Source organism: Carcharhinus amblyrhynchos, chromosome 11 (genome assembly GCF_965287045.1).
Source record: "Carcharhinus amblyrhynchos chromosome 11, sCarAmb.v2.hapA, whole genome shotgun sequence".
Lineage (NCBI taxonomy): Eukaryota > Metazoa > Chordata > Chondrichthyes > Carcharhiniformes > Carcharhinidae > Carcharhinus > Carcharhinus amblyrhynchos.
In genome coordinates, this window is record NC_137334.1 from 35774187 (window position 1) to 35789150 (window position 14964).

At 45.4% G+C, this 14964-nt stretch overlaps 1 protein-coding gene across 1 annotated transcript in view; it reads right to left on the bottom strand.

Annotated features, from left to right (window-relative positions):
* itgav (integrin, alpha V) overlaps window positions 1–14964 on the bottom strand; it is a 128938-nt gene that overhangs the window by 7766 nt on the left and 106208 nt on the right. The window contains exon 27 of the mRNA XM_080198855.1: window positions 587–700. Coding sequence (XP_080054981.1) covers window positions 587–700 — 114 coding nt within the window. The remainder of the gene's footprint in view (window positions 1–586; window positions 701–14964) is intronic.

The window sequence follows — 14964 nt, forward strand, 5'->3', positions numbered from 1 at the left end:
TCTTGAGGTACCATCACTGATTTTGAAGGAATTCAGCAATTCCTGCTTTCGGCTAGCTGAACCTTCCTGAACTTTAACTCATTTGTGAAGGAACTCTGACATTCTAGTCTCTATTAATGTTTCTACCTTTGTTTTTTATTATGTTCCAAGTTATTCCTAGTTGTAAAACTATTTTTTTCCTGTATCCTTTTTGTGCACATGTAGTTGCGTTGACCATCCCGGGTTTGAACGTATGAATAAACAATGCTTCTGATTTAATTCCGAAAAGTGTTTTCTGCAAATCATTTTAAAATTGACTTTACCAACAAAGGGTTTAGGGAAACATGCCACAGTCTATTTTAAAAACTTAAAAACCTCTGCTTATGGACAAATGACATGACAAATTAAGAAGTTCAGTCCACTGTCTGTAACAATATGCATATCATGAAAGTTACCATAAGATCCAATAACTGATGTATCATCCTTTTAAGTCACTAGTTACCTCATAACATCAAGAGCAATAAAATTGTATAAAATAACTGAAGAGACCAAATAGAATAATATTGACCAAATCTAAAAAGTCTATTTCAAAAGCTCTGCCACTCACCTTCATGAATGTTTCACCCCACAGTCGTGATCTTATGCGCAGCACTACACCCTTGCCTCTTTCCAGCTTGCCAATCTGACAGTTTATTTTCAGACATTTGGCTTTGTCACATCCCTTCAGGAATTAACAGAAGACATCACTACACTTAAATCACTGGCTTTATATGCACTTAGGTTTGTTCTACAAAATATTAACATTTAGGAAACTAATTTACATTATTCAAATTTACAGAACAGATAACTAATTTCAGCTTTATTTAATATATACTTAATAAAAAGGGAAATATAAAGGTATAATTCCAAAAAAAATGTTTATTCAGTAGAGATTTCACACACACATACTCTAATAAAGCTTGTCTATCATTTCTTTCAAACATTTACATTGCTGTACCCTACAAAATCCAAAACCATCAGCGAGAAGCTTCACTAGAAGTAGCTTATTCGAGGTAATCAATTTAGTTAGAGCAGTGTGAATTAACTATAAGAACATAAGAACATAAGAAATAGGAGCAGGAGTAGGCCATCTAGCCCTTCGAGCCTGCCCCGCCATTCAATAAGATCATGGCTGATCTGTTGTGGCTCAGTTCCACTTTCCCGCCCTCTCCCCATAACCCTTAATCCCCTCTCTTATCAAGAACCCATCAACCCGCTTCTTAAAAATATTTAGCGAGGCAGCCTCCACCACTTCAACGGGCAGAGAATTCCAGAGATTCACCACCCTTTGAGTGAAGAAGTTCCTCCTCAACTCCGTTCTAAACCGCCTCCCCTTTATCTTGAGGCTGTGCCCCCTAGTCCTACTGTCTTTTTTGAGCGGGAAGAGTCTCTCCACCTCTATCCTATCCATCCCATTCATCATCTTATACGTCTCAATGAGATCTCCCCTCATTCTTCTAAACTCTAACGAGTACAAGCCTAGTTTATTCAGCCTCTCCTCATAGCTCAATCCCCTCAACTCCGGTATCAGCCTAGTAAACCTCCTCTGCACTCCCTCCAGGGCCAAAATATCCTTGCGCAGGTGCGGCGCCCAAAACTGCACACAGTACTCCAGCTGCGGCCTCACCAATGCCCTATACAGCTGCAGCAAGACCTCCCTACTTTTATATTCAATCCCCCTCGCTATGAAGGCCAGCATCCCATTCGCCTTCCTGACCACCTGCTGCACCTGCAAGCTGGGTTTTTGCGACTCATGCACAAGGACCCCGAGGTCCCTCTGCACCGTCGCCTGCTGCAGTTTTTCGCCACGTAAGTAATAGTCCTTCCTACCATTCTTCCTACCAAAGTGGACCACCTCACACTTGCCAACATTAAATTCCATTTGCCATTTCCTGGCCCATTCGCCCAGCCTATCTAGATCCTTCTGCAGACTCTCCACACCCTCCGCACAATTTGCCTTTCCCCCAATCTTGGTGTCATCAGCAAATTTCGACACCCTGCACTCGGTTCCCTCCTCCAGATCATCTATATAAATGGTAAATAGCTGAGGCCCCAGCACCGACCCCTGGGGCACCCCACTAGTCACCAACCGCCAATCCGAATAGCACCCATTGACCCCCACTCTCTGCCTCCTATTTGACAACCAATCCTCTATCCACGCTAACACCCTACCCCCAACTCCATGTCCCCTGACCTTCTGCAATAACCTCTTGTGAGGTACCTTGTCAAACGCCTTCTGAAAATCCAGAAAGACCACATCCACCAGCTCTCCTCTATCCACTGCCCTAGACACATCCTCATAGAACTCCAGTAAATTTGTCAGACACGACTTCCCTTTAATGAAACCGTGTTGCGTCCGCCCTATCAAGCAATTCCCTTCAAGATGCCTCGCAATTTCCTGCTTAATGACGGATTCTAACATTTTACCTACCACAGACGTTAAACTAACCGGCCTATAATTCCCCGCCTTTTGCCTGGCACCCTTCTTAAACAACGGCGTAACATTAGCCGTTTTCCAATCTTCCGGCACTTCCCCGGAATCCAGCGACGTCTGGAAAATAACCACCAAGGCATCCACTATCACCTCCGCCATTTCTTTCAGAACCCTCGGATGCATTCCATCCGGTCCTGGGGACTTGTCCACAATCTATCACCCGAACCATTCACAAAACATCCTGATCTAACCTCTGTATGCAGCTAGGGGTGGATGAAGCCATTAGACTCAATTACTTTGGTCAATGGACCTCAAGAAGGGGACTCCATGGGCAATAATCTTATCATTTTTAAACAATGGACTGGAATCAGATTACTATGACCATGTTTGGGTAATTGGCTAGTTTGTGAAGAGACCATGTGATGAGCATGCCAAGCCTTTTTGTGTTTTTAGAAACTGCTTCCAGGTAGTCAGAGAGAACCCAGAATGCTATTTACCATTTATATAGATGATCTGGAGGAGGGAACTGAGTGTATGGTGTCGAAATTTGCTGATGACACCAAGATTGGTGGAACGGCAAATTGCGCGGAGGGTGTGGAGAGTCTACAGAAGGATCTAGATAGGCTGGGCGAATGGGCCAGGAAATGGCAAATGGAATTTAATGTTGGCAAGTGCGAGGTGGTCCACTTTAGGAATAATGGTAGGAAGGATTATTACTTACGTGGTGAAAAACTGCAGCAGGCGACGGTGCAGAGGGACCTTGGGGTCCTTGTGCATGAGTCGCAAAATCCCAGCTTGCAGGTGCAGCAGGTGGTCAGGAAGGCTAATGGGATGCTGGCCTTCATAGTGAGGGGGATTGAATATAAAAGTAGGGAGGTCTTGCTGCGGCTGTATAGGGCATTGGTGAGGCCGCAGCTGGAGTACTGTGTGCAGTTTTGGGCGCCGTACTTACGCAAGGATATTTTGGCCTTGGAGGGAGTGCAGAGGAGGTTTACTAGGCTGATGCCGGAGTTGAGGGGGTTGAGCTAAGAGGAGAGGCTGAATAAACTAGGCTTGTACTTGTTAGAGTTTAGAAGAATGAGGGGAGATCTCATTGAGACATATAAGATGATGAATGGGATGGATAGGATAGAGGTGGAGAGACTCTTCCCACTCAGAAAGGACAGTAGGACTAGGGCGCACAGCCTCAAGATAAAGGGGGGGGGGCGGTTTAGAACGGAGTTGAGGAAGAACTTCTTCACTCAAAGGGTGGTGAATCTCTGGAATTCTCTGCCCGTTGAAGTGGTGGAGGCTACCTCGCTAAATATTTTTAAGACGCGGGTTGATGGGTTTTTGATAAGAGAGGGGATTAAGGGTTATGGGGAGAGGGCGGGAATGTGGAACTGAGTCACGACAGATCAGCCATGATCTTATTGAATGGCGGGGCAGGCTCGAAGAGCTAGATGGCCTACTCCTGCTCCTATTTCTTATGTTCTTATGACTGAGTTGACACCTCTCTCTTTCCAGCCATCCTGCAAGGTTGTGCCCTGCTTGAGTTTTGACCAGCCATACTTCACAAGCAGTGTCTTAACTATTAACTCAAAAGCTGCTTATTCTAGAAGACAGAAACCACCCATCAGCAACTTTAAACAGTTCTGATACAGAATTGAGAAAGACCATTATACCCAATCCAAAACCATTCAAGCTATCAATCTAACGGATCCATATTGAAATTGATTTTTTAAAGACTCTAACAATTTAACTTACCCACTTCATAACTTACTTTCATGTATTGTCTGAACTGTTTAATGCATATGTGAACAAGTTGGAGTATTTTTATTATTTAATTTAAATTGTTAAGAACCAGAAATACTATTCCCATTTTTTCCCAAAAGTTTGTGTTTTTACAGTCAAAAGACTTAAATAGTTATCATTCACTGAATTGGAAAGCAAATTATTTTAAAAAAGCATAGTTCTTTACTGCACATTATCAAATGAATGCAGCTTTGGAACTGAGTACATACTTTGGAGTTCAATGAGGAGGAGAAGGTGGCGTTCAATGAGGAGGAGAAGGTGGCGTTCAATGAGGAGGAGAAGGTGGCGTTCAATGAGGAGGAGAAGGTGGCGTTCAATGAGGAGGAGAAGGTGGCGTTCAATGAGGAGGAGAAGGTGGCGTTCAATGAGGAGGAGAAGGTGGCGTTCAATGAGGAGGAGAAGGTGGCGTTCAATGAGGAGGAGAAGGTGGCGTTCAATGAGGAGGAGAAGGTGGCGTTCAATGAGGAGGAGAAGGTGGCGTTCAATGAGGAGGAGAAGGTGGCGTTCAATGAGGAGGAGAAGGTGGCGTTCAATGAGGAGGAGAAGGTGGCGTTCAATGAGGAGGAGAAGGTGGCGTTCCTTTCCCTTTGCTTTTTCTACCTTTTCACCCTGTAAGAATTGGCTCTTACTCTATTGCAGGGAAAAGAGCTATCTGTTTGGTGATTATTTGGTTAGGTCCATTCCTGTCCTAAGGTTTAAAATAGTATGCAACTTGGCGATAAATTAATAAAATATATAGAAACAAAATTAACTAAGTGGATAATATAACTAAGTAATTAATTGAAACACATTAAGGATAGTAAAACAGGTGATGTGTCAAGGCTACAACAATGTGAGTTCCAGGATACCATTGTGATTCATAGGGAACATGTCAGCAGTAAGCATTTGTGACTTGAGGAGCTTTGGCTCAGAGTCATTGAGCTGGACCGACACAGTGGTTAGCGCTACTGCTTCACAGTGCCAGGGCCACAGGTTCAATTCCAGCCCTGGGTGACTGTGTGGACTTTGAACATTCTCCCCATATCTGTGTGGGTTTCCTCCCACAGTTCTAAACAAAAGTGTGCAGGTTAGGTGGATTGGTCATGGTAAATATATGGGGTTACAGGGTTAGGGTTAGGACCTGGGTAAGATAATGTATGATGTGGAGATGCTGGCGTTGGACTGGGGTAAACACAGTAGGAAGTCCCACAACACCAGGTTAAAGTCTAACCAATTTATTTGACAGTAAACGCACAAGCTTTCAGAAACACTGTTCTTTCATCAGGTGCGTGGAAAGTTCTGATCAGAGAAGGGCATATAAAGGCACAGACAGTTTACAGAATACTGATTAGAATGCAAGTCTTCACAACTAACCTGATATTCAAGTCTTAAAGGTGCAGACAATGAGTGGAGATAGCATTACGCATAGGTTAAAAAGATGTGTATTGTCTCCAGACAGGACAGTAAGTGAGATGTTGCAAGTTCAGTCAAGTCATGGGGGTTACAGATAGTGTGACATGAACCCAAGATTCCGGTTGAGGCTGTCCTCATGTGTGCGGAACTTGGCTATCAGTCTCTGCTCAATGACTCTACGCTGTCGTGTGTTGTGAAGGCCGCCTTGGACAATGCTTACCCAAAAATCAGAGGCTGAATGCCCGTGACCACTAAAGTGTTCGCCAACAGCAGACAAAGGAGGGGCCAACGTCACACTGAACAGAACGGATTACTGCAAAGAAGTGTACCAACAACTAAACAATCAGGAACACTACAGACTGTTACCCGCAGATCCGACCAACAAACACACCCGTCAACTCAACACTTTGATCAAGAGCTTTGATTCTGGACCTTCAGAGAGCACCCTCTGTGCTCTCATCCCATGTACTCCCCACGTTGGAAATCTCTACTGCCTCCCAAAGATACACAAGGCAAACACACCCATCGTATCGGCAATGGGACCCTGTGCGAGAACCTCTCCGCCTATGTTGAGGACATCCTGAAACCCATTGTACAAGAACCCCCAAGTTTTGTTGCAACACTACAGACTTCCTAAACTCAGCACACGTGGAGCAGTTGAACCAGGGACACTTGTCACAATGGATGTCTCCGCGCTCTACACCAATATCCCCCACAACGATGGCATTACTGCAACTGCCTCAGTACTCAACGCCGACAACTGAAAGTTTCCAGATGCAATTTTACAACTCATCCGCTTCATCTTGGACCACAATGTCTTCACCTTTGACAACCAGTTCTTCATCCAGAACAGGAACAGCCATGGGGACCAAATTCACACCTCAATATGCCAACATCTTCATGCACAGGCTAGAACAAGACTTCTTCACCACACAGGACCTTTAACTGATGCTATACACTAGATACATCGATGACATTTTCTTCCTTTGTACTCCTGGTGAACAATCACTGAAACAACTACATGATGACATCAACAAGTTCCATCCCATCATCAGACTCACCATGGACTATTCTCCAGAATCAGTGGCATCTTGGACACACGTATCTCCATCAAGGACAGTCACCTCAGCACGTCACTGTACCACAAGTCCACAGACAACCTCACGATGCTCCACTTCTCCAGCTTCCACCCTAAACACGTTAAAGAAATCAACCCCTATGGACAAGCTCTCCGCATACACAGGATCTGCTCAAATGAGGAGGATCACGACAGACACCTCCAGACACTGAAAGGTGCCCTCGTAAGAACAGGGTTTGGCGCTCGACTCATCAATCGACAGTTCTGACGTGCCACAGCGAAAAATCGCACCAACCTCCTCAGAAGACAAACACTGGATATGGTGGACAGAGTACTCTTCATCGTCCAGTACTTCCCCAGAGCAGAGAAGCTACGACATCTTCTCTGGAGTCTTCAACATATCACTGATGAAGACGAACATCTCACCAGGGCCATCCCCACATCTTGCCTTCAAACAACTGCACAACCTCAAACAGACCATTGTTTGCAACAAACTACCCAGCCTTCAGAAGAACAGTGACCACAACACCATACAACACTGCCACAGCAACCTCTGCAAGACATGCCAGATCATCGACATGGATGACATCATCTCACGTGAGAATACCATCCACCAGCTACAGGGCACATACTCCTGCAACTCAGTCAACGTTGTCTACCTAATACGCTGCAGGAAAGGATGTCCCAAGCACGGTACACTGGGGAGACCATGCAGACGCTATGACAACGGATGAATGAACATCACTTAACAATGACCAGGCAAGACTGTTTCCTTCCTGTTGGCGAACACTTCAGTGGTCTCGGGCATTCGGCCTCTGATCTTCGGGTAAGCATTCTCCAAGGTGGCCTTCACGACACACGACAGAGCAGAGTCGCTGAGCAGAGACTGATAGCCAAGTTCCACACAAGAGGACAGCCTCAACCAGGATCTTGGGTTCCTGCTGCACTAACCCCCATGACTTGCCTGAACTTGCAACATCTCACTTACTGTCCTGTCTGGAGACAATACACATCTCTTTAACCTATGCTTAATGCCATCTTCACTCACATTGTCTGCACCTTTAAGGCTTGAATACAGGTTAGCTGTAACAACTCGCATTCTAATCAGTATTCTGTAAACTGTCTGGTGTCTTTACATGCCCTTCTCTGATCAGAACTTTCCACGCACCTGACGAAGGATCAGCGTTTCCGAAAGCTTGAGGGTTTACTATCAAATAAATTGGTTGGACTTTAATCTGGTGTTATGAGACTTCTTACTAAGATAATCTGATCAGAGAGTCAGTACAGACTCAATGGGCTGAACGGTCTCCTTTTTCACTGTATGGATTCTACGGACGCTGAGCTGCAGACAATGAAAAATCAGGAAGGAGGAAAGTTACCTGGATTATTTGTACCAGGAGGCAGTCATACCACTTACAATATGGTATTTTGATTTGGTCAGTGGTCAGGAACATGAGGTTGTGACTGCAAGTGAGGCAGGTAAGGAGACCCAGAGAGAAGGAGTGCAGAAGCCTCAACTTTTGCAACTGTCCATGCAATTGTCCAATAGATTTGAGGTTCTGTCAGCTTGTTGGATGAAAGTGGGGCTGCAGATTGGATGAGCTGACTTACCATGGTACAGGAAGTTTTTCAAGTGGGGAAAACAAAAAGGAATGTAGTGATATGAGGGATCAGTATGGTGAGGGGGTTTAATAATGTTCTTTATAGCAAAGAGCAAGAGTCCAGATGGCTGTAATGCCTGTCTGGTGCCAGGGTTCAGGACATCTGCTCAGGGCTTGAAATTAACTTGCAGTGAAAGGGGGAGGATCCAGTTGTCATGATACATGTACTTACCAACAACAGGTAGAACTAGGAAAGAACATAAGAAATAGGAGCAGGAGTAGGCCATGTAGCCCTTCGAGCCTGCCCCGCCATTCAATAAGATCATGGCTGATCTGTCGTGGCTCAGTTCCACATTCCCGCCCTCTCCCCATAACCCTTAATCCCCTCTCTTACCAAAAACCCATCAACCCGCGTCTTAAAAATATTTAGCGAGGTAGCCTCCACCACTTCAACGGGCAGAGAATTCCAGAGATTCGCCACCCTTTGAGTGAAGAAGTTCTTCCTCAACTCCGTTCTAAACTGCCCCCCCTTTATCTTGAGGCTGTGCCCCCTAGTCCTATTATCCTTTCTGAGCGGGAAGAGTCTCTCCACCTCTATCCTATCCATCCCATTCATCATCTTATACGTCTCAATGAGATCTCCCCTCATTCTTCTAAACTCTAACGAGTACAAGCCTAGTTTATTCAGCCTCTCCTCATAGCTCAACCCCCTCAACTCCGGCATCAGCCTAGTAAACCTTCTCTGCACTCCCTCCAAGGCCAAAATATCCTTGCGCAAGTACGGCGCCCAAAACTGCACACAGTACTCCAGCTGCGGCCTCACCAATGCCCTATACAGCCGCAGCAAGACCTCCCTACTTTTATATTCAATCCCCCTCACTATGAAGGCCAGCATCCCATTCGCCTTCCTGATCACCTGCTGCACCTGCAAGCTGGGTTTTTGCGACTCATGCACAAGGACCCCAAGGTCCCTCTGCACCGTCGCCTGCTGCAGTATTTCGCCACTTAAGTGATAATCCTTCCTACCATTATTCCTACCAAAGTGGACCACCTCGCACTTGCCAACATTAAATTCCATTTGCCATTTCCTGGCCCATTCGCCCAGCCTATCTAGATCCTTCTGTAGACTCTCCACACCCTCCGCACAATTTGCCTTTCCTCCAATCTTGGTGTCATCAGCAAATTTCGACACCCTACAGTAGGCAAAATGCAAACGGAGGATCTAGGGAGGGAGTATGAGAAGCTGGGAATGGAATTAAAGAGTAGAACCGACAAGGTAGTTACCTCTGGGCTACTGCCTGAACCGAGTGCAGACGGGCGTAGGGTAGATAGGATTAAGGGAGTGAATGGGTGGCTCAGGGATTGGTGTGGGAGGAATGGGTTTGAATTTATGGGGCATTGGCATCAGTATTGGGGGTAGGTGGGATCTGTTCGGGCGGGATGGGGTTGGTCTGAACCGTGCTGGGACCAGAGAGCTGGCAAATAGAGTAAAGAGGACTGTAGACAGGGCTTTAAACTAATTGGGGGGGGGGGGGGGGGGGGGGGGGTGCGAGGGTAGGTGACGTTACGGGGGCTAAAGTTGAGGAGAGGGTACAGGTAAGGGAAGAGGCCGAGGATGTCCCAATAATAGAGGGAGTAGGGGGCGTGAGTATGGTTGGTGGCGTTACGGCAAATAGGGTCCAGGTGAAGGCTGGGATGAAGGCACTTTACCTGAATGCACGAAGCATTCGGAATAAAGTGGATGAGCTGGTGGCGCAGATCGGCACAAATGGATATGATCTGGTGGCCATTACAGAGACGTGGCTGCAAGGTGACAGGGACTGGGAGCTGAATGTCCAGGGATATCAAGTGTTTAGGAAGGATAGGCGGGAGGGAAAAGGGGGCGGGGTGTAGCTCTGCTGATTAAGGATAGCATCAGGGTGGTAGCAAGGGATGATATTGGAGCCAAGGAGCAGAAAGCGGAATCGTTGTGGGTAGAGATTAGGAACAGCAAAGGGAGGAAGACGCTGGTGGGTGTCATCTATAGACCCCCAAATAATGATCTGGAGGTGGGGCGAGCTGTTAACGCGCAAATAAGTGTGGCGTGCAGGAATGGGACAGCCGTAGTTATAGAACATAGAACATTACAGCGCAGAACAGGCCCTTCGGCCCATGATGTTGCGCCGACCAGCTTTTAAAAAAAAACAACACTAACCCACTAATCTAAACCAATCCCATTTCGTCCATAAACCTATCCACAGATCTCTTAAACGCCCCCAAACTAGGCGCATTTACAACTGCAGCTGGCAGGGCATTCCAGTCCCTCACCACCCTCTGGGTAAAGAACCTACCCCTGACATCAGTCCTATAACTACCCCCCCTTAATTTAAAGTCGTGCCCCCTCGTGCTAGCTTTCTCCATCCTAGGAAAAAGGCTATCACTATCTACCCTGTCTAAACCTCTAATCATCTTATATGTTTCAATAAGGTCCCCTCTTAGCCGCCTTCTTTCCAGCGAAAACAACCCAAATCTCTCAGTCTCTCCTCATAGGATCTCCCCTCCATACCAGGCAACACCCTGGTAAACCTCCTCTGCACCCTCTCCAAAGCCTCTACATCCTTCCTGTAATGTGGGGACCAGAACTGCACACAATACTCCAAATGCGGCCGCACCAGAGTTGTGTACAGTTGCATCATGACGCTGCGACTCCTAAATTCAATCCCCCTACCAATAAACGCCAAGACACCGTATGCCTTCTTAACAACCTTATCTACTTGATTCCCAACTTTCAGGGATCTATGTACACATACACCTAGATCCCTCTGCTCCTCCACACTATTCAAAGTCCTCCCGTTAGCCCTATACTCAACACATCTGTTATTCCTACCGAAATGAATTACCTCACACTTCTCCACATTAAACTCCATCCACCACCTCGCGGCCCAGCTCTGCAACCTTTCTAAGTCACCCTGCAAACTATGACACCCTTCCTCACAATCTACCACACCTCCGACTTTGGTGTCATCAGCAAACTTACTAATCCACCCAACTATACCCTCATCCAGATCATTAATAAAAATTACAAACAGCAGTGGCCCCAAAACAGATCCCTGAGGCACATGGGGGATTTCAATCTACATATAGAATGGTCGACCCATGTTGGACGCGGTGGGCTCAAGGAGGAGTTCTTGGAATGCTGCTGGGATAGTTTCCTCGAACATTGTGTGTTGGAGCCGACGAGGGAGCGAGCTATCTTGGATCTGGTGCTATGTAATGAGGCGGGTAGAATTAGGGACCTTGCGGTGAAGGATCCTCTTGGGGAGAGTGATCATTGTATGGTGGAGTTTCTGGTGCAGATGGAGGAGGAGAAAGTGGGTTCCCGGACGCGCGTCCTTTGTTTGAACAGAGGGGAGTACGGTAGGATGAGAGAAGAATTGGCGAATGTGGACTGGGGGAGCGCTTTGGAAGGTAGGTCTGAGGAGCAGTGGAGGGTCTTTAAGGTGATCTTTCTTGGTGCTCAGCAGAAATTTATTCCGATGGTCAAAAAGGACAGTAGGAGGAGAGGTAATAAGCCGTGGATAACGAAGGATGTGAAGGAAAGTGTTAAATTAAAAGCGGAGGAATTTAGAGTAGCTAAGAGTAGTGGGCAAGAAGAGGATTGGGAGAGGTTTAAATGTCAACAAAGATTGACAAAGAAGATGATAAAGAAGGGTAGGAGAAACTATGAAGCTGGGCTTGCGCTTAATATAAAAAAGGATAGCAAGAGTTTTTATAAATATATAAGGAAGAGGCTGGCTAGGGTGAACGTTGGTCCCTTAGAGGATGAGAAGGGGGACTTAGTGGTAGGGGATGGGGACATGGCTGAGGTCCTGAATAACTTTTTTGTTTCTGTCTTCACGGAGGAGGATGTGAATAATTTGCCGGGTGTTAGAGATGGAAAGGTGGTAGGACTGGAGGGTCTCAATGACATTACTGTTACTAGAGAGGAGGTGCTCGACAGACTGGAGGGACTGATTGTGGACAAGTCACCAGGACCAGATGGAATGCATCCGAGGGTTCTGAAAGAAATGGCGGAGGTGATAGTGGATGCCTTGGTGGTTATTTTCCAGACGTCGCTGGATTCCGGGGAAGTGCCGGAAGATTGGAAAGCGGCTAATGTTACGCCGTTGTTTAAGAAGGGTGCCAGGCAAAAGGCAGGGAATTATAGGCCGGTTAGTTTAACGTCTGTTGTAGGTAAAATGTTAGAATCCGTCATCAAGGAGGAAATAGCGAGGCGTCTTGAGAGGAATTGCTTGATAGAGCAGACGCAGCACGGTTTTGTTAAAGGGAAGTCGTGTCTGACAAATTTACTGGAGTTCTATGAGGATGTGTCTAGGGCGGTGGATAGAGGAGAGCCGGTGGATGTGGTCTTTCTGGATTTTCAGAAGGCGTTTGACAAGGTACCTCACAGGAGGTTATTGCAGAAGGTCAGGGGACAGGGAGTTGGGGGTAGGGTGTTAGCGTGGATAGAGGATTGGTTGTCAAATAGGAGGCAGAGAGTGGGGGTCAATGGGTGCTATTCGGATTGGCGGATGGTGACTAGTGGAGTGCCTCAGGGGTCGGTGCTAGGAAAGAGCTTCCTCATATGAGGAGTTGGGCTCTAAATTAAAAAGCAGAACCTCACAAGGTAATAATCTCTGAATTTATGTGTCCTATTAGTATAGGGCACATAAAATTAGAGGGATAAGTGGCTCAAAGACTGGTTTGGAAGATATAGGTTCCGGTTCCCAGTGCACTGGCACCAGTACTGAAGGAATCGAAGACTATACCGTTGGGATGGTTGGCACCTGTACCATGCTGGGACCAGTGCACTGGTAAGCTGAATAACTAGGGAAGTAGAGAGGGCTTTAAATTAAATAGTGCAGGGAAGGGATCAAATTTGGGAATATATGGTAAATGAAAGTGGAGGAAAGAGAAGAATGAAAGGTACTAACGTGTGAAGTGATAAACTGTGACAGGAAGGGACAGAGGGTACACAAAGTACAAATCTAAGAGTAACTCGACAGATAAGGCTGGAGGTTACAAACATAAAAAGGACAAAACTAAAGGCTCTGTTGCATTTGAAAGAAAACAGATGCATCAATAGAGCAAATACGTACAATCTGACAGCCATTCCAGAGATATGGCTGCAAGATGACATAGATTGGGACCTGAATATTGAAAAGGTACATGACATTTAGGAAAGACAAGAAACTAGAAAAAGGTGGAAGGATGGTTCTGTTAATTAATGATGGTATAAGCACATTAGAGTGGGATGACTCAAGTTCAGAAAGATGGATATAAAAATTGTTTGGTTAGACCTGAGAAATTATAAAGACAAGAACAACAGTGTTACATTAGCTACTACCCAGTCCTCTGGGATCTTCCCTGCCTCCAGTGATTGCTGAAAGATCACCACCACTGCCTCCATAATTTCCTCAGCTATCTCTTTTAGAACCCTGGGGTGTATTTCATCCAATCCAAGCGACATATTCACCTTCAGACTTTTCAGTTTCCCCAGAACTTTCTCCTTAGTCATGGCCACTATGCTCACCTGTGCCCCCTGATTCTCCTGAAACTCTGGCATCCCACTGGTGCCTTCCACTGTGAAGACTGATGCAAAGTAATTATTCAGTTCTTCTGCCATTTCTTTGTTTCCTATTACTTTTCCAGCCTCATTTTCCAGTGGTCTAATGTCTATTTTTGCCTCTCTTACCTTTCATACATTGAAAAAAATTCTTCCCATCTTTTATATTACTCGCCAGTTTACACTCATATTTCATCTTCTCCTCCCTTAGTGGTTTTTTAATTGTTCTGTGCTCACTTTTAAAACTTCCCACTAATCCTTGCCACTTTGTATGCTTTTTCTTTTGCTTTAATGCAGTCCTTGACTTTTTTCATCAGCCATGGATGCCTCATTCTCCCCTCAGCATGTTTCCTCCTTGGGATGAATTTCTGTTGTGCCTCCTGAATAACCCCCAAAAACTCCTGCTATTGCCGTTCCAGTCTTTCCTGTTAGGCTCCCTTTCCAATCAACTTTGGCCAGCTCCTCCCTCGTGTCTTTGTAGTTACCTTTAATTGTAATACCACTACATCAGATTCCAGCTTCTCCCCTTCAAAGTACAGGGTAATTTCTACCAAATTGGGGTCACTGCACCTTAAGTTCCCCAATCAAGTCTGCCTCAAAATGCTTGGAGATGCTTCTGAAAACACTGCTTCAAATAGAGGCAAATATTTTTGTGCATCAACATAGCCCTAATCTCCTAAATTTCCTCCTTTAAATTTATCAACTTCATCATGTCTTTCAAATTATCATCTTTTTGCATTTTAGAATTTTAAATATCTTATTCCATTTCCCTATTATAATAATGGTTTGCTTCTGAATAGCAACACAATGGCCAAAGTAATCTATTTTAATGACACTATCAAGATTTTTTTTTGATCATCAGCAACAAAAAAGTGATGTATTTCATGTTAATGAGCAATTCAACGACATTCATGATGTTCTTCAAAACAGCTAGAAACCCTGAAGTTTAATAAACGTTTCAACTGAAAGATCCACATGGCAACTGCTCAGATAGCAGTGTCAAAATGTATCAGTTAACATGGAGAACATACAAGTAGTAACAAATACTAGAATCATTTAATTA